This window comes from Salvelinus namaycush, chromosome 18, assembly GCF_016432855.1.
Source record: "Salvelinus namaycush isolate Seneca chromosome 18, SaNama_1.0, whole genome shotgun sequence".
Lineage (NCBI taxonomy): Eukaryota > Metazoa > Chordata > Actinopteri > Salmoniformes > Salmonidae > Salvelinus > Salvelinus namaycush.
Window position 1 is genome coordinate 42,819,820 of NC_052324.1, and position 23,867 is coordinate 42,843,686.

Consider the following 23,867-nt stretch of genomic DNA (forward strand, 5'->3'; position numbering starts at 1 on the left):
TACATTTCTTTTTCCACTTGTTTTGTCTGTATTGTACACACCTGGTTCCCATTACGTTTTCATTATTTCCCTATTTAATCCTCTGGAGCCATCATGGTTTTGTGCGTGTTTATTGGTGTCAGTTGTCTCGTTTATTTGATTCTGGATTTTCGTTCTCCTTGTTGGAAGATTATTTTTGAGTAAAGTTACTATTATTACTCATCTCTGTTGTCTGCGCCTGACTCCGCCTTACCCACATCACCTAGACTCTGACAGAAACACGCACCTATGGAATGGAGTCAGCAGGTGCACACTGGGATGTTTTTCAGCGGCAGGGACTGGGAGACTAGTCAGGATCGGGGGAAAGATGAACGGAGCACACATCAACAACTGACGCCCACGAAGCATCGTTACCCATCGCTCCACAAAAGCCTTTGCAAGGGGAAACACTACTTCTAGGTTTCAGAGCAAGTGACGTAACTGATTGAAACGCTATTAGCGCGTACCCGCTAACTAGCTAGCCATTTCACATCCGTTACACTCACCCCCCTTTCAACCTCCTCCTTTTCCGCAGCAACCAGTGATCCGGGTCAACAGCATCAATGTAACAGTATAACTTTAAACCGTCCCCTCGCCCCGACACGGGCGCGAACCAGGGACCTTCTGCACACATCAACAACGGTCGCCCACGAAGCATCGTTACCCATCGCTCCACAAAAGCCTTTGCAAGGGGAAACACTACTTCTAGGCTTCAGAGCAAGTGACGTAACTGATTGAAACGCTATTAGCGCGTACCCGCTAACTAGCTAGCCATTTCACATCCGTTACACTAGCACACAGGCAAGACAACACAGGAGTGACTTCGGGACATGTCTCTGAATGTCCTTGAGTGGTCCAGCCAGTACCCGGACTTGAACCCAATCAAACATCGCTGGAGAGACCTGAAAATAGCTGTGCAGTGATGCTCCCCATCCAACCTGACAAGCCAAGCTTGCAGCGTCATCCCCAAGAAGACTCGAGGCTGTAATCACTGCCAAAGGTGCTTTAACAAAGTACTGAGTAAAGGGTCTGAATACTTACGTAAATGTTACAATAAAAAAAATAAAAAATCATGAATTTGCCAAAATTTCAAAAAAACGATTTTTGCTTTGTCATTATGGTGTATTGTGTGTAGATTGATGAGGTGGAAAAAAAACAATTGAATCCATTTTAGAATAAGTCTGTAACGTACCAAATATGGAAAAAGTCAAGGGGTCTGAATACTTTCTGAATGCACTGTATAAGTCTGGAATGTCAACATGTTAATGTTTTTGAATGTCTGTCAATTGTATTTTTGTTGGTAATGTCTTTGACATTATGTATCGGACCCCAGTAAAACTAGCTGTCGCCATTGGTGTCAACTAATGGGGATCCTAAATAAAATCCTAGGGGTCAACTGTTTTGTGATTCATTGTACAAATACAGTACAATGAACATTACATAAGTAACCTACTAAAGTAGCCTAGTCCCCCTCAGCAGACAGAAAATATTTGGCATGGGTCCTCGGATCCTCAAAACGTTCTACAGCTGCACCATCGAGAGCATCCTGACAGGTTGCACCATTTGGTATGGCAACTGTTCGGCACCCGATCGCAATGTGCTACAGAGAGTAGTGCGTACGGCCCAGTACATTACTGGGGCCAAGCTTCCTGCCATCCATAACCTCTTTACCAGGCGGTGTCAGAGGAAGGCCCTAAAAATGGTCAAAGACTCCAGACACCCAAGTCATAGACTGTTCTATCTGCTACCTCACGCAAGCGGTACTGGAGCCGCATGTCTAGATCCAAAGGGCTTCTTAACAGCTTCTACCTCCAAGCCATAAGACTGCTGAACAGTTAATCCAATGGCTACCCAGACCCCTCTTTTTACGCTCCTGCTACTCACTGTTTATTATCTATGCATAGTCACTTTAGCCCTACCTACATGTAAGTATTACCTCAATTACCTGGACTAACCTGTAGCCCCGTACATTGACTCGGTACCGGTACCCCCTGTATATAGCCTCGTTATATACAGGGATGCGCAGACCAGCTGGCTGGTGTGTTTACGGACATATTCAATCAATCCTTATCCCAGTCTGCTGTTCCCACATGCTTCAAGAGGGCCACCATTGTTCCTGTTCCCAAGAAAGCTAAGGTAACTGAGCTAAACGACTACCGCCCCGTAGCACTCACTTCCGTCATCATGAAGTGCTTTGAGAGACTAGTCAAGGACCATATCACCTCCACCCTACCGGACACCCTAGACCCACTCCAATTTGCTTACCGACCCAATAGGTCCACAGACGACGCAATCGCAACCACACTGCACACTGCCCTAACCCATCTGGACAAGAGGAATACCTATGTGAGAATGCTGTTCATCGACTACAGCTCAGCATTTAACACCATAGTACCCTCCAAACTCGTCATCAAGCTCGAGACCCTGGGTCTCGACCCCGCCCAGTGCAACTGGGTCCTGGACTTCCTGACGGGCCGCCCCCAGGTGGTGAGGGTAGGTAACAACATCTACACCCCGCTGATCCTCAACACTGGGGCCCCACAAGGGTGCGTTCTGAGCCCTCTCCTGTACTCCCTGTTCACCCACGACTGCGTGGCCATGCACGCCTCCAACTCAATCATCAAGTTTGCGGATGACACTACAGTGGTAGGCTTGATTACCAACAACGACGAGACGGCCTACAGGGAGGAAGTGAGGGCCCTCGGAGTGTGGTGTCAGGAAAATAACATCACACTCAACATCAACAAAACAAAGGAGATGATTGTGGACTTCAGGAAACAGCAGAGGGAGCACCCCCCTATCCACATCGACGGGACAGTAGTGGAGAAGGTGGAAAGTTTTAAGTTCCTCGGTGTACACATCACGGACAAACTGAATTGGTCCACCCACACAGACAGCGTTGTGAAGAAGGCGCAGTAGCGCCTCTTCAACCTCAGGAGGCTGAAGAAATGCGGCTTGTCACCAAAAGCACTCACAAACTTCTACAGATGCACAATCGAGAGCATCCTGTCGGGCTGTATCACCGCCTGGTACGGCAACTGCTCCGCCCACAACCGTAAGGCTCTCCAGAGGGTAGTGAGGTCTGCACAACGCATCACCGGGGGCAAACTACCTGCCCTCCAGGACACCTACACCACCCGATGTCACAGGAAGGCCATAAAGATCATCAAGGACAACAACCACCCAAGCCACTGCCTGTTCACCCCGCTATCATCCAGAAGGCGAGGTCAGTACAGGTGCATCAAAGCAGGGACCGAGAGACTGAAAAACAGCTTCTATCTCAAGGCCATCAGACTGTTAAACAGCCACCACTAACATTTAGCGGTCGCTGCCAACATACTGACTCAACTCCAGCCACTTTAATAATGGGAATTGATGGAAATTATGTAAAAATGTACCACTAGCCACTTTAAACAATGCCACTTAATATAATGTTTACATACCCTACATTACTCATCTCATATGTATATGTATATACTGTACTCTATATCATCTACTGCATCTTGCCATCTTTATGTAATACATGTATCACTAGCCACTTTAAACTATGCCACTTTATGTTTACATACCCTACATTACTCATCTCATATGTATATCCTGTACTCTATACCATCTACTGCATCTTGCCTATGCCGTTCTGTACCATCACTCATTCATATATCTTTATGTACATATTCTTTATCCCTTTACACTTGTGTGTATAAGGTAGTAGTTGTGGAATTGTTAGGTTAGATTACTTGTTGGTTATTACTGCATTGTCGGAACTAGAAGCACAAGCATTTCACTACACTCACATTAACATCTGCTAACCATGTGTGTGACAAATAAAATGGTTATATATATTTTTTAGCAACCATTTTCTTACTTACTTAAAAAAAACTGCATTGTTGGTTAAGCAAGCATTTCACTGTAAAGTCTGCACCTGTTGTATTCAACGCATGTGACAAATACAATTTGATATGATTTATTGTAGCCTAAAGTGATGTCCATGGCTGCGTTTAGACAGGCAGCCCAATTATTCTTTCCACTAATTGGTCTTGAACAATCACATCAGATCTTTTCCGTCAGATCTTTTTTTCAGAGCTGATCTCATTGGTCAAAAGACCAATTAGTGAGAAATAAAATCTGAATTGGGCTGCCTGTTTAAAAGCAGCCAATGAGAGTCATGCCAAGTCACTTCCTCAAAACAACCCTATTCTCATGTGATTTGGACTGGCATGAGGAAACCATTTGAAAACCACTTTGCTTTGTTATCTGTCCAGTTGATATAATCACAAACTCTGACATCGTGTTGAAGGAATCATACAAAACATTTGTCAAATAAGATGAGAAAGGCATGTTCTACACGCTGAACACGTAGACATTTTCTCAATGAGGATCACTATCTACTTGATAAGAAATATTATCAATCAATCCTTTTGAAGCTGTTTTGTGTGTTTCTCCCTCAACCTAACAGAGGAAAGGTGAGACGGTGCAGACTGTCATTCACGCCGCCCCATCATAGAAGCGCCCTGTACGTCTCTGCGCTCCGTACACCACCAATCATAACAATAGGAGGGGACGGACAACGCTGGGTTAGGTTGTCAACTGTCTGATTGGGAAATAACAAACCAAAACCACACATTAGTGCTGCTGAGAGTCAAGAGAGAGTTGGAAGTTTACCGAGGGGCTGGGACGAAGACACAATAAACTCAATCGGACGCGACATTTATTGCACTGTGGGTATTCCACTGTGGAGGTGGTGGCTACATGCTGTCCTAGCTATTTTGATAGAAGCTAACGTTAGTGAAGCCAGTCAGCGAGCTAACCACCAACCTTATTGGGAAGTGCCGTGGAGAAGTCGGGGGCTGAGATAGTGGAAAGAAGGAGGGGGAGTGTTTCTTCGACAATAGTCTGACAAAGGGGCAGTCAGATTGTGGCTACTATTAGCGAGACGAAGCCGCAGACCGTGTTCAACACCGGTAGCGTCCCATATGCTTTGTTGTGTATATCATGCCTTTTAGGACTCATTGTTTTTGAAGCGTCTGCTAACTGTCTGTAGACTCTTGGGTGCAGCAACGGCTGCATGTATGCTAGCTAGTTAGCCACAGTAGCTAGCTAGTTGATATCATTACATTGGCTCTAACGTTAGCCAGCAGCGTGGAGCTCGCTTCAACGTCGAAATAAAAAAAACAATAACATTTGTTGTCTTATTCTGAGGCAACGCTGTTAACCGCATAACTAACCGAGCGAACTAGTGAAGAAGAGCAACATTTCCTCTGTTGATAGCTACGCCTTGCTGTGTCATGACATTCAAGTGTAAGTGAAGTCCCTCCGAAGAGTATGCAGGACAAGAAACGATTTGGGATAAGTATATAGCAAGGGGACAGTGAAATCCTACATTGATTGAAGTTCGTATCGGCTGCCCAAAGGACTGCATTTGGAGGTCAAGACTGTCAAAAGGAAGCCAGAATGAAGAAGTTCTCCCGAATGCCGAAGTCTGAGAGTGGCGGGCTGGGAGGGGGCTCCGGGTCCGGCTCCGGACTCAGCAACTACTTCGGGAAAGTGTTCGCCGTGGGCCGGTTTCAAGTCATGGTGGAAGAACTCATAGCGGAAGGTATGTCTCTATAGGCCTATGTATGTGTCGTAAGGCTATTGCACATACAGTACATGCATTGCATAACACACGAGTAAATACACAGCACCTTCCACTGGCTGTTATTCTTTTTTATTTGTTATTTATTTAACCTTTTAACTATACTAGTCTTATTTACAATAACGGCTAAACCCTAACCTGGATGACGCTGGGCCAATTGTGTGCCACCCTATGGGGACTCCCAATCACGGCCGGTTGTGATACAGCCTGGAATCGAACCAGAGTCTGTAGTGACTCCTGTATAGTACTGAGATGCAGTGCCTTAGACTGCTGCGCCACTCTGGAGCCAAGTAAGGGGTGGCATTGATTATTACATTGACAATTACAGTACAGTATGTCAGAATTTATAATAGGGCCTAAACAGTGCAGAATGTCAGTGGCGTTGTTGTTCTATGTAGTGTATTTGCATCTGCAACTTTCCACACTGTTTGCATACTGAACACGCCCCTGTACTGCCTCTAATTTCCCTGTCTCGCTCTGCGTTTCGGTAGTCCTCACTTGACTTTAACATGGAGAAGGCCCACGGCCTGCTGAATGACCCGTCACCAGCTCACAAACTCCGTTGAGGTAGCATCTAGCCCACGTGCCAAACTCATTCCACGGAGGGCCGAGTGACGGTGTGTTTTCACTCTTCCCGTGTACTTGATTGTTTTGAATTTAAGGTAACTAATTACTAAAGAACTCACCTCACCTGGTTGTCTAGGGATTCATTGAAAGAGAAGAAACCAAAAAACCCACTGACGCTAGGCCCTCCAGCCCTGATCTAGCCTATAACCTGCTCCCTAATTATACAGGTGTCCTGATCCCACATGTCAACAAGTCACTGACTAACCTGTTCTACCACTCTTTATTTTAAAACAGAAGCTGTCTGTGCACAGGAGAGTATACTGTGTGTGTCAGTCTCCCTCTCAAATGGATACAAGGTCCCTTCCCTTTACTGACCTTTTCCAATGAGCTTTGAGAGGGAGGTGAGGAATTTTAGGCCAAAACAAGGACGTAGGAAGCAAGGATGACTGCTAGGAACATGTTCAGACGTGGTCTGGAAAGGACCCCACCATTTAGAATTGGGGAAGTGAGGAGCGAATGAGGAAGTTCATTTTGTTTTTTTTCTGAAAGCAAAACACTGACTGCCTTCCCTTCCCCAGGCCTGTCATGCACCTCCGCCATTAACACACAGACGCTGACTGCAGTACACTGTCATGATGCCTGATTCCGTTAATTTTTTTCTTCTCCCATATTCCATTTATTTATTTCCCCCAGGTTTCTGTTTTTCCCCCCAATTTTTCACGTTTTAATTTTTCAGGATTGTTGAATTCGGTTTTAATGTCTGTATTCCGTGATTCCGTCTGTAGATTTTATAGGGCCCTACATTCCCCGTAAAAGCTCTGTAGCCTAATGATCCTTCTCTATATTAGAATAGAGCTTAAACTACATTGTATTTGAAGTATGGCTTAATGAAGATGCTTTACACTGACGCCCATAGACAGTGCAGCAGGATATATCTAATGCTATGCAACTTCCTTTGCGCCACGTCTCAGAAACACTTTTTGCGTCCCGAATGGCAGCCTCTTCCCTACATTTTGCACTACTTTTGACCAGAGCCCTATGGACCATGGTCAAAAGTAGTGCACTATATAGGTAATAGGGTGTAATTTGGGTCGTAGACACTGACTTAAGGACGATCACGATGCCACCCAGCCTCAACCCATGGGACACAAACTACACTATTCACACTATGAAAAAAATACTCTAGTTGGTGTAATAGAACCCAATCAACTGATATGAATCACCACGGCGATGGAGTTCTGAATCACCACTGCGATGGAGTTCTGAATCACCACGGCGATGGAGTTCTGAATCACCACGGCGATGGAGTTCTGAATCATCGTGATCCTACTGGAATAAAACACCACTCTTTTACAGAAGAGGCTGTAAGCCCAGTGTCACACTGTAATCACATGAAGTGACTGAAATCTTCATTTGAGAAGCAGAGTGTGAAGTTCGGTTGTTCCAACTGTGTCCGTCCCGTAGGATTGGTGGTTAAACAAGCACCATTCATTCATTCTTTCCTTCAGGAAACCATCAAGGACATCCTCATTCTTCTCTAGAGGAAACCACGGATCCAACACGGCAAAAACAAGGAAGTGGAAACCATGGGTGAATCTCAACTGTATTTCCTTGATTCCTAGCATCATCCTTCTCAAAAAGCATTGGCGGAGAAAATCCAAGGGAAGTAACCTCCGGTCTCCTGCTCTAATGTTCTTTGAGAAGGAGACGAAAAGGGAAATGTGAGGAATCAAGTAAATATTACTGAGGTTCACCCTGGGACTTAGAATGGAGCCTCAGGCTAATCACCCTGTGACTTCAGCATTGTGAAGGTATTGGAATGGGGCCCCAGGCTAGTCGCCTGTGACTTCAGCATTGTAAAGGTAGTGGAATGGGGCCTCAGGCTAGTCGCCCTGTGACCTCAACATTGTAAAGGTATTGGAATGGGGCCTCAGGCTAGTCACCCTGTGACTTCAGCATTGTAAAGGTAGTGGAATGGGGCCTCAGGCTAGTCACCCTGTGACCTCAACATTGTAAAGGTATTGGAATGGGGCCTCAGGCTAGTCACCCTGTGACTTCAGCATTGTAAAGGTATTGGAATGGGGCCTCAGGCTAGTCGCCCTGTGACTTCAGCATTGTAAAGGTATTGGAATGGGGCCTCAGGCTTGTTGGCTTTCCACCGAGGAATTGAGGACACAAAGCAAGGGCAGAGACGCTCGGCTAATCTGAATGCTCGCCTCTCTCTGGCCCCCTCTTAAGACTGGCTGCCCTGCTTGCAGCCGGGTGGTGTCTGTCAAAGGGTCGTTGCTGGTGTGACTTTGCTCTCTTTCTGTCTTAGGAAACAACTCAATGAATCATGGAATGTTCCTCAGAGGGAGGCTCATCTCCGCCACCCCCTCTCTCTTTTTCTCCTATCTTTATCTCTACCCCATTTCTCGCTCTTCTCTCTCACTCCCTCTCTTTTTTGCCCCCCTCCGTACCAGAGCTGTGCCAGTTTAATGAAAAGCATGAGATTCCCTCAAAGCCCAACTTAACAGAGAATGTGGTCTGCTCTGCACAAAATGTTATAGGAGGAAGTAATGTGAAGTGTGTGAGTAACCTAAGCTTCTAACCTGGGAGGTATCCTAGCTTTTTGACCATCCTTTTCAGGGCACTAAAAGCTCCAACTTTATTTTGAAGAGTGAACTTTTCTATTGTTTTCAGTGTACTTTTAATCGATTGGCTTTTCTTTTGACAATTTTGAAAAATACTCACATTTGTCTTGTGTGATCAAGTCAGTATCTTTTTATTGTCCAAATTAGGATGTTTGTGGGGAAGGTTCAGTAAAAAAAAGACATGGCGTTTCAACTCTGCTCATCATTGTCCAGTGCTAAGCATCAGTCACAACAGAATGGTTGTATTTAGCTATGAGCAGGAACACACACACACAAAACACCAGGGTTTTCCTCAGGAAAATGTGGCACAGGACATTTGACAGGTAAATTTTATATTTTAATTTACTGGGCATTTCAGAAATATACCAGACTCATACTCATTGGGTGCGTAACCTGATTAGGGCATCCATCCACGTTGTGCAGAATTACAAAAATCACATATAGATTATGGTCATTCGTTTTAACAGAACAGTCGACTGGAGGATGCGATGGCGTGCGACCTTAACGAATTCCGATGCGTAGATTGAAGATTTTATAATAACTGGGCACACTTTTCCTTAGTCTACAAGACCAGTAATGAACAGTAGAAAAGTTGATCTATTCTAATTGGTCAGCTTGTCTAGAAAGAAATAGCCTTTTCCAAACAGACTTTGGGACAATAGTGGGTCGATTAGATCCCAAATTTATACAACCAGTGGGCCTAGGCTACATACAAAACATGTTAAAAAGCAATGAGGCTGATGGAACAGATCAGAACATTCAGATTCAAATGTTGATACATCATTTCTACACATAAGCGCAGCAATGCGCACACGGCGGTAGGCCACATACAAATGTTGGTTCCGTAATGCAATTGGTGGGAAAAAAACACCATTGTCAAAAAGCGTACTGTACATGCCAGCGGTTTCATGAGACGGAGATGAAAATATCTGTTACAAAGAGGGGAGATCTAAAGATGCAACAACTAGCATGGGATGCTAATATGACTAGGATTATCAACAACTAGCATGGGTTGCTAATATGACTGGGATTATCAACAACTATCATGGGTTGCTAATATGACTGGGATTATCAACAACTAGCATGGGTTGCTAATATGACTGGGATTATCAACAACTAGCATGGGTTGCTAATATGACTGGGATTATCAACAACTAGCATGGGTTGCTAATATGACTGGGATTATCAACAACTAGCATGGGTTGCTAATATGACTGGGATTATCAACAACTAGCATGGGTTGCTAATATGACTGGGATTATCAACAACTAGCATGGGTTGCTAATATGACTGGGATTATCAACAACTAGCATGGGTTGCTAATATGACTGGGATTATCAACAACTAGCATGGGTTGCTAATATGACTGGGATTATCAACAACTAGCATGGGTTGCTAATATGACTGGGATTATCAACAACTAGCATGGGTTGCTAATATGACTGGGATTATCAACAACTAGCATGGGTTGCTAATATGACTGGGATTATCAACAACTAGCATGGGTTGCTAATATGACTGGGATTATCAACAACTAGCATGGGTTGCTAATATGACTGGGATTATCAACAACTAGCATGGGTTGCTAATATGACTGGGATTATCAACAACTAGCATGGGTTGCTAATATGACTGGGATTATCAACAACTAGCATGGGTTGCTAATATGACTGGGATTATCAACAACTAGCATGGGTTGCTAATATGACTGGGATTATCAACAACTAGCATGGGTTGCTAATATGACTGGGATTATCAACAACTAGCATGGGTTGCTAATATGACTGGGATTATCAACAACTAGCATGGGTTGCTAATATGACTGGGATTATCAACAACTAGCATGGGTTGCTAATATGACTGGGATTATCAACAACTAGCATGGGTTGCTAATATGACTGGGATTATCAACAACTAGCATGGGTTGCTAATATGACTGGGATTATCATCAACTAGCATGGGTTGCTAATATGACTGGGATTATCATCAACTAGCGTGGGATGCTAATATGACTGGGATTATCATCAACTAGCGTGGGATGCTAATATGACTAGGATTATCATCAACTAGCGTGGGATGCTAATATGACTAGGATTATCATCAACTAGCGTGGGTTGCTAATATGACTAGGATTATCATCAACTAACGTGGGTTGCTAATATGACCTGGAATTGTGCCTTTGGCTACTGGTCAATGAAAGAAAGTTGAATTGAAAACCAATAGAATATGAGCGAAATAGGCTACTGGTTTCAGTGGCCTATGGAAGTCCTTTTTAATTGCCTCCTCGTTTCTATGGTCTGATTTTGGCTAGGCTACTTTGTAGCAAGTTAAGACGACATGCCTCATAACATGAACTAAAACGTTCAGGTTTTAAACTATTTTAAATATGTTTTCATACTACTTACTTGAGCTCAATGCAAAGTGGTGTGTGATGCACGGAAGTCTGCCTACCATTGCCTATTTAAAAAAATATGTATTTTAAATTTAACCTTTTATTTAACTAGGCAAGTCCAGTTTAAGAACAAATTCTTATTTACAATGACGGCCTACCCCCGGCCAAACCTGGATTCGAACCAGGGACTGCAGTGACGGCTCTTGCACTGAGATGCAGTGTCACTCAGGAGCTCGAGCCTATGCACTTGAATGGCGACTGGGAAGCGTGCTTCAATCACCATTTGAGAAATAGAAATAGTTTTGATAGACAATTTTTTTGTTGCTATTTTTAACACGTGATTGCATTTTGAATTGTTGTGCAATTATTAGGCTTATAAAAAAAAAAAAATCACGTTTCACTCAAACGGCAAATTGTGAGCTGTTTGACAAGCTGTAGCAGCTGCTCTCGTGCTGTGTGAAATGATTTTCCCGCTCAAACGAGGCTCTGTATCTGTATGCTGTTGGCTTGTGATAAATAAAATGCATAACGACTAAAGAAAAATACACGTGTAACGGATGTGAAATGGCTAGCTAGTTAGCGGGTACGCGCTAGTAGCGTTTCAATCAGTTACGTCACTTGCTCTGAAACCTAGATGTAGTGTTGCCCCTTGCTCTGCAAGGGCCGCGGCTTTTGTGGAGCGATGGGTAACGACGCTTCGTGGGTGACTGTTGTTGATGTGTGCAGAGGGTCCCTGGTTCGCGCCCGTGTCGGGGCGAGGGGACGACGTAAAGTTATACTGTTACATTGATGCTGTTGACCCGGATCACTGGTTGCTGCGGAAAAGGAGGAGGTTGAAAGGGGGGTGAGTGTAACGGATGTGAAATGGCTAGCTAGTTAGCGGGTACGCGCTAGTAGCGTTTCAATCAGTTACGTCACTTGCTCTGAAACCTAGATGTAGTGTTGCCCCTTGCTCTGCAAGGGCCGCGGCTTTTGTGGAGCGATGGGTAACGATGCTTCGTGGGTGACTGTTGTTGATGTGTGCAGAGGGTCTCTGGTTCGCGCCCGAGGTCGGGGCGAGGGGACGACGTAAAGTTATACTGTTACATTGAAGCTGTTGACCCGGATCACTGGTTGCTGCGGAAAAGGAGGAGGTTGAAAGGGGGGTGAGTGTAACGGATGTGAAATGGCTAGCTAGTTAGCGGGTACGCGCTAGTAGCGTTTCAATCAGTTACATTAATGTAACAGTATAACTTTACGGCGTCCCCTCGCCCCGACACGGGCGCGAACCAGGGACCCTCTGCACACATCAACAACAGTCACCCACGAAGCGTCATTACCCATCGCTCCACAAAAGCCACGGCCCTTGCAGAGCAAGGTGCAACCCTACTTCTAGGTTTCAGAGCAAGTGACGTAATTGATTGAAACGCTACTAGCGCGTACCCGCTAACTAGCTAGCCATTTCACATCCGTTACACTCACCCCCCTTTCAACCTCCTCCTTTTCCGCAGCAACCAGTGATCCGGGTCAACAGCATCAATGTAACAGTATAACTTTAAACCGTCCCCTCGCCCCGACACGGGCGCGAACCAGGGACCCTCTGCACACATCAACAACGGTCGCCCACGAAGCATCGTTACCCATCGCTCCACAAAAGCCGCGGCCCTTGCAGAGCAAGGGGCAACACTACTAATAGGTTTCAGAGCAAGTGACGTAACTGATTGAAACGCTACTAGCACGTACCCGCTAACTAGCTAGCCATTTCACATCCGTTACACACGCGCCGATTTAATTCCGCGAAGTTATGCAAATTGACCTGTAAACCGATAAGCATGACCATTCAAATGTATTTACATTGACTGGAAGGCTAAAAGGCATTCTTTTGCAATGGGATTTTTTTCTTCTTGTCCCAGACACTTTGCCAGCGCCAATTTTTATTTATCGACCAAAAAGCCAGCTATTACCGGCTAACGGAAACCCTGACACACACACGCACTGCAGTGGTTTTATCTAGTGATAAGCAAGAACTTTGTTTTTTCCACTCTCCTCCCACCACATTGCTCTCAGTCTCTCTGATGAGGTCTGTCACTGTCTCAGAGATGGTTACAGAAATGACAAGATGGGATCTAGTCACAGGAAGTCACCCGTGGCCTACTATCTCTCTTCGTCGACCCATAGGTTATAGGTTGACTGACTCACTTGTCACCTATACGGGATAGCAGACTTGACTAGGTTTCCTACTCTTGTCCTCTCTCCACAGGCAATAGCCTAAAACTCCACTGCGTCTTGACACTCACGTTATGTGATACGTGGTTGACCGTAAGTCCATAGTCAAATCAAATTTTGGCCCAATATATAAAAGTGAATTAAAGGACTGATATAGAATGGTGGTGGGGGCGAGGTTCCTTTCTGGAGCCAGCCAATCTCCTCAGGCTGATTTGTGTTTTGGTAGCAGACTAAGTAAGCAGGTATGGTCTGTGTCTCAAATTTGCACAGGGCACATAGTGCTCTGGTCTAAAGTAGTGCGCTATATAGACCAGAGCCCTATTCCCTATATAGTGCACTACTATAGACCAGAGCCCTATTCCCTATATAGTGCACTACTTTAGGGAATGGAATAGGGCTCTGGTCTAAAGTAGTGCACTACATTTTTTTAAACATTTTAGTCATTTAGCAGACGCTCTTATCCAGAGCGACTTACAGTAGAGTGCATACATTTTATTACATTTTTACATACTGAGACAAGGATATCCCAACCGGCCAAACCCTCCCTAACCCGGACGACGCTATGCCAATTGTGCGTCGCCCCACGGACCTCCCGGTTGCGGCCGGCTGCGACAGAGCCTGGGCGCGAACCCCACTATATAGGGAATAGGGCTCTGGTCTATAGTAGTGCACTATATAGGGAATAGGGCTCTGGTCTATAGTAGTGCACTATATAGGGAATAGGGCTCTGGTCTATAGTAGTGCACTATATAGGGAATAGGGCTCTGGTCTATAGTAGTACACTATATAGGGAATAGGGTGCAATTTGGAACATAGAAGAGAGTGATCTCTTCTCCAATACCGAACAGACACACACACCCCATCAGGGTTCTGTTCCCCCTTCCTTAAAGCTACCAGGCAGACAAGCTAGCCTACATCTGTTTATGTAACAGTGCTGGGCTTGCAAATGTCAGCTTGTATGTCGCACAGCCGACCAAGAGGAAATGTCTCTCTGCCTTTTTTTTGTTGTGTTTTTTTTTCTTTTTTTTCCCGAAATCAACGACATCAGACATTTCAGGTTGCCAGTATCACTGGTCTCAGTCAGTCGCTCACCTGCGGTGTTAGTCCGTAGCCACGGTAATGAGGTGTAAGTGCATTCCAAATGGCACCATATTTCCTGTATAGGGAACACACAGGGCTCTAGTCTAGTGCTCTATGTATGGAAGCAGCTGAGCCTAACTTGTATTGTTCCTTGCTTTGCATGGATGAAGTTGAAGCTTTATGGTGCTCAGTTGAATTTATTTCCTGTCTTTAGGAGCTTTTTTTTCCCCCAGCCCTAAAACAAATTTTTTGTGATTTGAATTCCCTTTTTTTATAGTAAGATAATGTTTGTATATAGGAGATCACCATTATTACCAAGTCTAAATGGACTACCACAAAACACAATGCATCCTGGGAAAGTCCTCTGCGTGTATGTACAGTTGATGCATTTGAGAGAGGAAAAGGGAAGTGAGCCTGTAGTTCCACTCACAGAACATGCTGATGGTGTCACTATTTTACATTTTATTTTCAGTCAGCAAAAAATCAGAAACCAAGCCTGCCCTACACACTCACTCAGTTTGATCATGACAAACAGCCTCAACATTGTTCTGTTGTGTAATCAGCTTGTTGTATCTTGACCAGAGGCCTTTGTTTTGAGAGATGAGCGCAAACTGAGAGGCTAGATCAGGGCTCTCCAACCCTGTTCCTGGAGAGCTACCATCCTGTAGGTCTTCTCTCCAACCCTGTTCCTGGAGAGCTACCGTCCTGTAGGTCTTCTCTCCAACCCTGTTCCTGGAGAGCTACCGTCCTGTAGGTCTTCTCTCCAACCCTGTTCCTGGAGAGCCACTGTCCTGTAGGTCTTCTCTCCAACCCTGTTCCTGGAGAGCCACCGTCCTGTAGGTCTTCTCTCCAACCCTGTTCCTGGAGAGCCACCGTCCTGTAGGTCTTCTCTCCAACCCTGTTCCTGGAGAGCCACCGTCCTGTAGGTCTTCTCTCCAACCCTGTTCCTGGAGAGCCACCGTCCTGTAGGTCTTCTCTCCAACCCTGTTCCTGGAGAGCTACCGTCCTGTAGGTCTTCTCTCCAACCCTGTTCCTGGAGAGCTACCGTCCTGTAGGTCTTCTCTCCAACCCTGTTCCTGGAGAGCTACCGTCCTGTAGGTCTTCTCTCCAACCCTGTTCCTGGAGAGCCACCGTCCTGTAGGTCTTCTCTCCAACCCTGTTCCTGGAGAGCTACCATCCTGTAGTGTACCTGATTGTAATAATTTGGTTGATAAGCTGAATCAGGTTAGTTACAACTGGGTTTGGATGGATAACCTCCAGTAACCTGGTTGGAGAGCCCTGGGCTAGATGAGAGCAAAGACTCCTGGACCTAGCAGAGCTACAGCTGGCTAGAGTCGTATTCAATGGGGCCCACAATGGAAAACGTTTTCTACTGAAAGAAAAGAAGAAAAAAAAGTTTCTCAGGATTTTATTTCTAGGACTTCTTATAAGTCCAAGAAGTTTCTTCCGTTTTGTTGTGACCCTAATGACCCTTATCATGTAAACATGGTTTCCATGTAGTCCCTCTCTGCTTTCAGTCTGTTTTTTCTTCTGTTTTGTTTTCTAATGGTTTCCATGCACACAGCTGCTGTGGTCACAGTAAAACACAGGGCTTCGAACTGTGTCTTTGTCCCAAAATTGTATCCTAACCCCTATGTAGTGCACTACTGTTGACCAGAGCTCTGGGTCTGGTTTAAAGTAGTCAGAAGTAGTGCACAACATAAGGGTTAGGTTACCATTTTGGGACACTACTTGATCTCATTTTGCTACTTATCGTTGAGGTACGGACCACTGCGGGGTTATCGACCCAAGTATTGGCCACGGCCATTCTAGAAATGACAGAATGATGTAATCAATGCATAGAATTGTGTCATCGTTGATTATTTTTTTTTTGTCCAGCACATGGTAGACCTTATTCTACGTCTAATAAATGTTAAATTGATATGGACTTAACTTGGATTGGAAAGGCTTCAGTTTATTGTGTTTTTTATATATATAGTTATGAACTAGTTATTTCTGACATTATGTTCTGTGTTTAAGAACAAAATGTAGATTTCTGCCTGAATAGACATACACAACAGTAATACTTTTTCATGAGATAACCATGAACAATAACTAGTAATGCTACATCGTTCTAGAATGTTCTGGAACGTTCCTTTTTCAGGCACAAATAGTAATACAGTGAATTCGGAAAGCTTTCAGACCCCTTGACTTTTTCCACATTTTGTTATGTTACAGCCTTATTCTGAAATTGATTAAATAAATGTTTTCCCTCATCAATCTATACACAATACCCCATAATGACAAGGCAAAAACAGGTTTTTAGAAATGTGTTAATTTATTACAAATTTAAAGCTGATATCACATTTACATAAGAATTCAGACCCTTTACTCAGTACTTTGTTGAAGCACCTTTTGGCAGCGATTACAGCCTTGAGTCTTCTTGGGTATGACGCTACAAGCTTGGCACACCTGTATTTGAAGAGTTTTTCCCATTCTTCTCTGCTGATCCTCTCAAGCTCTGTCAGGTTGGATGGGGAGTGTCGCTGCACAGTAATTTTCAGGTCTCTCCAGAGATGTTCGGTCGGGTTCAAGTCTGGGCTCTGGCTGGGCCACTCAAGGACATTCAGAGACTTGTCCCGAAGACACTCCTGCATTATCTTGGCTGTGTGCTTAAGGTGGTTGTCCCGTTGGAAGGTGAACCTTTGCCCCAGTCTGAGGTCCTGAGTGCTCTGGAGCAGGTTTTTATCAAGGATCTCTCTGTACTTTGCTCTGTTCATCTTTCCCTCGATTCCGACTAGTCTCCCTGTCCTTGCTGCTGAAAAACATCCCGCAGCATGATGCTGCCACCACCATTCTTCACTGTGGGGATGGTGTTCTCGGGTTGATGAGAGGTGTTGGGTTTGGCCAGACCTAGTGTTTTCCTTGATGGCCAAAAAGCTCAATTTTAGTCTCATCTGACCAGAGTACCTTCTTCCATATGTTTGGGGAGTCTCCCACATGCCTTTTGGCGAGCACCAAACACGTTTGCTTATTTTTTTCTGGACACTTTTCCGTAAACCCCAGCTCTGTTGCGCGTACGGCTTAAAGTGGTCTTATGGACAGATATTCCAATCTCCACTGTGGAGCTTTGCAGCTCCTTCAGGGTTATCTTTGGTCTCTTTGTTGCCTCTCTGATTAATGCTCTCTTTGAGTTTTGGTGGGCGGACCTCTCTTGGCAGGTTTATTGTGGTGCCATATTCTTTCCATTTTTTAATAATGGATTTAATGGTGCTCCGTGGGATGTTCAAAGTTTCGGATATTTTTTTATAACCCAACCCTGATCTGTACTTCTCCACAACTTTGTCCCTGACCTGTTTGGAGAGCTCCTTGGTCTTCATGGTGCCGCTTGCTTGGTGCTACCCCTTGCTTAGTGGTGTTGCAGACTCTGGGGCCTTTCAGAACAGGTGTATGTATGTATACACTGAGATCATGTGACAGGTCATGTAACACTTTGCACACAGGTGGACTTTATTGAACTAATTATGTGACTTCTGAAGGTAATTGGTAGCAGCAGATTTCATTTAGGGGGTGAATACATATGCATGCACCACTTTTCTGTTTTGTTTGTAAAAAAATAAATAAGTGCACTATTTTGTGTATGTCCATTACATGAAATCCAAATAAAAATCCATTTAAATTACAGGTTGTAATGCAACAAAATAGAAAAAACGCCAAAGGGGGATGAATACTTTTGCAGTGTGTGTGTGTAGATAGATCGATGTATCTGTCCTCCTTTCTAAACAACATCTTTGTTGCTAGGCAGGAAATTGAGTGACGTGGGCAATAAACTGTTACTTCTCCCTTAACGTGTCCTGACCTCAACCCCCCCCCCCCCCCCTTTCCTCACTAAACCACACCTCTCCACCCTTATCATTGCCTGCCACGTGATTGCCTTTCCTTTACTCAATACATTCACCCTTACAGATACCCGTTGACTTCTGGTGTAAAAACTAGATTATGCCACTCAATATTACAATAGGATACTTGATAATATGAATATTTCAAGTTTAGAACTCATCAATAGTTAAAATCAAATTATGAATCACTTATTATAAGACTTCACCTTTTTTTATAACTGTAAAATAAATATGATGGTAATTTAGTGATGGTACAAATTTGGCTCCATTTCATGTAACTGACGACAGAACATTTTCAACCGATCGTCCTCTGAGCAACGCAGAAACACCGTTCGAATGTCTACGGACTCTTGACAACTTCAGCTGTACGCACAAAGGGATTTCGTTCCTCCAAGAGAAAGTGGTCGTATTTCAATAGCAGAGGTGCATAAAGATGGCGGCTCCCATCCACTTACCACTAATTCTTCGTTTTGCTAAGACCGTCATCTTTTTTTAAATTTAATTTTTATTTTGTATGGTCATTAGCACAGTACACACGACCCCAATTTTTATCTTCAAGACGCCGGCAATTTGAAAAACGGAAAAGGTAGATTGTGCTGATTTTTTAAAATTGTTAAAACGATGTCCTTCTGCCTTATCCACGTATACCATTCTACGAAATGATTTAGTATTTTGTCATGTTGAGAGCTCTAAATCTGTCAGAGAATACCACAGTGAGATGAAACCACCATTTCTGGATTCACTAGACAGTCCCCCTTTAATATGCCGTCTCCCAGGCTCCGTAGCTCACAGGCAGAAGAAATCAGTGATTTTTGTCTGGATGGGACAGAAAATGTGACACGTCACTCCCTATGCAAATGTGGAGAGTGAAACCTGACTTGAAATCAGCTCCACTGACAGAGTGGTCGCAGAGAGGAGACAGATGGGACTTTTTGCCACTATAAGGTACTGGACCCTGTGACGTCACAGAGTACTTTGTACACCAACATGTTGGTCAGAACTGGTCCAGAACCGCAAAAAAAACTAAGACCTAAAAGCAGCATACAGTCATAAGAATGCAGTGTATTGAATTGATAATCATGTATGAATGATGGTTAATGACTACAGCTTTCATTTGCAAATATTAGTCCAAATGCTTTGACTCCATTTGATTTGTCTTTGCTGAGACTAACTGTGGGTAAAATGCTGCCTGTTACCCATCCATCTACATTATTAGCATACTGTAACTGATAATGAATGGGTGGATTGTGGCTCCTTTTGTCCTGCTCTTGTACCCTATAAAGAATGCTGCTGGTACGATGCAGCTCTCTCTCTCTCTCTCTCTCTGGGTCCCATGACGGAGCGGTCTATCCTTTGTGCTTGATCACTCAACCCTTCTCTGTCCGTCTCTCTATATAATCATCATTGTCTCTTTTGTGTTATTTCAAATGAATTATTTTCCGACCAACCAACTTATTTACGGCATCCCAAATGGCAACCTATTCCCTACATAGTGTGCTACTTTTGACCAGAGCCCTATGACACCCTATTCCCTACATAGTGTGCTACTTTTGAGCAGAGCATTATGGATCGTGGGATGTCTCATTATTCATCCCATTGGGGTTTGGGTGGGCATCGGGCCAAGTGAACTTTGGCGTTTCGGAAAGACTAAAAGAGAAAAAGATATCTGGACTGTTGTGGATTAATTGATTTGCACAGAATAGTGTATTTTTGAATAATTGCAGGTGAACAAAATGAGATGCCTCAAACATTCTCATTCTTGGTCTATCATTTTATTTAACCGTTTAACTAGGCAAGTCAGTTAGGAACAGATTCTTATTTACAGACTGCCTACCAAAAGGCCATCCTACGGCGACAGGGGCTGGGATTAAAAATAAAAAATATAGGACAAAACACACATCCCGACAAGTGAGACAACACAACAACATGAAGAGAGACCTAAGACGACAAGGCAGCAACACATGACAACACAGCATGGTATCAACACAAAACATGGTATAAACATTATTGGGCACAGACAACAGCACAAAGGGCAAGAAGGTAGAGCATTTTTATAATGAGGACTGTCTGTTAACCAGGAGAGTCTGTGGCAAATCCTTCACATGTACTCCCTTATCAAGCCTAAAACTAGTGTTGAATTATAAATAATCCTGTAGCTACAGGAAATGTGGATTATAATTAATAGACATTTTTGTAGGGGTTGTTACATTTGTAGTTGGCAAATCAAGAGTGAAATTTTAAATTGGAAATTACAAACTTCAGAAGCCTTTGTTAAACCTTGAATACACTACATGTTTGCATTTAAATGACCTGCAACAACAGTGCGATCAAATTAAGTTTATTGTATATATGTTGGGCAAAGTTTGCCATAGCTGACTTAACTAACCTAAATGTTTGTAGAAGTGTTGCTCTGTAATTGGAAGTCATGCTGCGAAACAGACCATATCTTTGTCGAATCGAATGAATTGAGCGTTTTTAAAAGGAAACGGCCACATTGTTCCACTGACAAGTGGGAACAGACATAGGCTTGATCCCAATTTACACCCTATTCCCTATTATAGTGCACTACTTTTGACCAGACCCCTATTGGCCTCCACTTTATGTAGGGAATAGGGTGTTGATTGGGATGTAGACAGTGTTATTATTTTTCTCCACAGCCAGTGTAGTTTATTTATCCTAGTGCTGACCCCATTTAGTTGATTATTTGGTTGATTGGCTGTGTTGTTGGATAGATTTTTTTTTTTTTTAGAGCGGTTGCAAATTGATAAATCTTCATGACACCAGAGACACTTGTATGATTTTGCGCCTGTCTCAGTGGACTAACTCGTTGTTGAGTCCGCCGGGATGGCACAGTCCATCACTCTTAACATGCTGACTAGATCGGGCGCGCGTATGCACATGTTGATTTTTGTCCAGACGCGATCAGGACACGCAGGTAGAAATATCAAAACTAACTCAGAATCAAATGTATTTATAAAGCCCTTCTTACATCAGCTGATATCTCAAAGTGCTGTACAGAAACCCAGCCTAAAACCCCAAACAGCAAGCAATGCAGGTGTAGAAGCACGGTGGCTAGGAAAAACTCCCTAGAAAGGCCAAAACCTAGGAAGAAACCGAGAGAGGAACTAGGCTATGAGGGGTGGCCAGACCTCTTCTGGCTGTGCCGGGTGGAGATTATAACAGAACATGGCCAAGATGTTCAAATGTTCATAAATGACCAGCATGGTCAAACTCAGAGCCAACTATATTAGTTTGGGGACAGGTCTAAAAGCATTCATGGCAATTTAGCTAGCTACCTTGCTGTTGCTAGCTAATTTGTCCTGGGATATAAACATTGGGTTGTTATTTTACCTGAAATGCATAAGGTCCTCTACTCCGACATTCCATCTACAGATAAAACGGTACACCAAGTTCGTTCTAGATCATCGCTCATCCTTCAGGCTTCTTCTTTGGACTTTATATGGCGGTTGGCCACCAACTTTAAGGTGCATTACCACCACCAACTGGACTGGAGTGTGGACCTCAGTTCATCTTTCAATCACCCACGTGGGTATATGCTCCTAAAAACCAATGAGGAGATGGAGAGGTGGGACTTGCAGCGTCACAAATAGTTATATTTTAGCGCCTGGCTATGCAGATGCTCGTGAACAGTTTGGATGCTATGATTGAATAAACATGTATGTGTACATTTATTTTGCACGTAACACGAGCGGTGTGGTCAGCATGTAAGACCGGCAACGTAAGGCATTATTTGCCTTGGCCTGTCAAGCAATTTTGATAAAATGTATTTAAAAAAGTTAGATTGCATCCGTTTCGAAATTGCGTTGGTTTTCTATAAATGGCGCCTGCTTTGGACCTGACGCCGGTTGTGTGAGTTCCTTAGGCCTACAGTAGGTGTGAATATCATATGTCTTAGGTATAATTTTAAAATGTTGTGTCAAGAAGAACGGAAGTGTTGCTAAGATGCACATGGTGTGTGTCTCTCTCCACAATGTGCTCTTTCCCTGTTTTTTTTAAAGTCATGCTCATTCATTGTTCCATAACTTCATTGTGTGAATTGTTTTGTCCTTTTTGTTTCTCCATTTTATCACCAGTAGTACATTGACCATTTAGAACCGTCATTTTTCATTTATAATGTTTGGTTATGGTAATTTGTTAACGCATTCAATATATTATTAGTCGTTTACCGTCGTTTACCGTTGTCGTTGTCGAAGTCGACGTGTTGTTTGCAGAGCTCCAAACCTATGCTACACTTGGGTTTATTTCATTCCATTTAACATTTTTGCCAAGTTATTCATCGTCTCTTTTGTTTGGAGCGCTCGTGTCAATGTTGAGTATGGACGCACACCTGATTACACATAGAAGTAGGCTACCTGGCCTGCGTGCAAATGTATAAATGTGCCCATTTGTGGATCTGATTTGAGTATTTCTGATGGTCTTAACTCACCACCACTAATGAGCTGTGGCGCTTCTCAAAGTAATCTTTTCTTCACCTCAAACAGCAAGTAAACAAAGTCTGTTTTTTTTTTTTACATCCATTGAGAATGACAATAGTTCTTCAATGTATATGAAAAATATTTCCAGCTCTCTCCCTTTCGATAAAAATGGTAAGATAAATTGTCGCTCCAAATGGAAAAGGGTGCAAACATCAGGTGTAGCCTATTACCGGCAACTTCAGGAGCGTAACAATCAAATTTCAATCAATCAAATGTATTTATTAATTTTTTTTTTTTTTTTTTTTTTACATCAGCCGATGTCACAAAGTTCTATACAGAAACCCAGCCTAAAACCCCCAAACAGCAAGCAATGCAGATGTAGAAGCACGGTGGCGAGGAACAATTCCCTAGAAAGCAGAATCTGTGAAAGCCAGCAGCAGCGGGAGGAGGGTCGAACTGTTTATATTTTTTGTCCTTCTGGTTATCTTGACCTCTTGAGACATTTGTGTTTATTTTTAATTATTTCATCAAACCGTACGCTTAAAGCATCAGACAAGCTCAGTGCATATAGTTGATTTTATTCAAACACAGGATGTGTCTATATGGAAAAATAGATGTTTAAAATGTCGAAAGAACAGATGACTCTTGGTTGACCAACAAATTTTTGGGGGGGAGAGGGGACAGCCCTGATTTCTCCACAGCCACTCACTGAACATGTTCCAAGAATGTCAACACTGACAAGCTCAAAGTCGGCAGGGTTATTTCCTTATCTTTACACAAACAAGCAGTCCTTGCTTCGACCAAGTTCTCTGTTTTGATCTCTGGTTCAGGTTAATTTCACAATAACAGAGTGACATTGAGACTCATATTTTTCACTTTAAAATGTTTGTCAAACAAAAACCAGAGATTGCAAAGTTAAACAAACCATACAACTCTATGCACAAGGACTACTTTAAAAAAAATGTCTACATAAAAATGTCACAAACACATTTACTTGAACAGTTCATATGCAAAGTTTGGTAA

The 23,867-nt window shown here is 43.5% G+C and overlaps 1 protein-coding gene across 2 annotated transcripts in view; it reads left to right on the forward strand.

Annotated features, from left to right (window-relative positions):
- Window positions 1–4,601: 4,601 nt before the first annotated feature.
- The window catches only part of LOC120063468 (BMP-2-inducible protein kinase-like), a 96,150-nt gene continuing 76,884 nt past the window's right edge, over window positions 4,602–23,867 (forward strand). For both annotated transcript variants that reach the window (XM_039013849.1, XM_039013850.1), the window contains exon 1: window positions 4,602–5,614. In XM_039013849.1, the coding sequence (XP_038869777.1) occupies window positions 5,470–5,614 (145 nt within the window). In that variant the 5' untranslated portion in view covers window positions 4,602–5,469. The remainder of the gene's footprint in view (window positions 5,615–23,867) is intronic.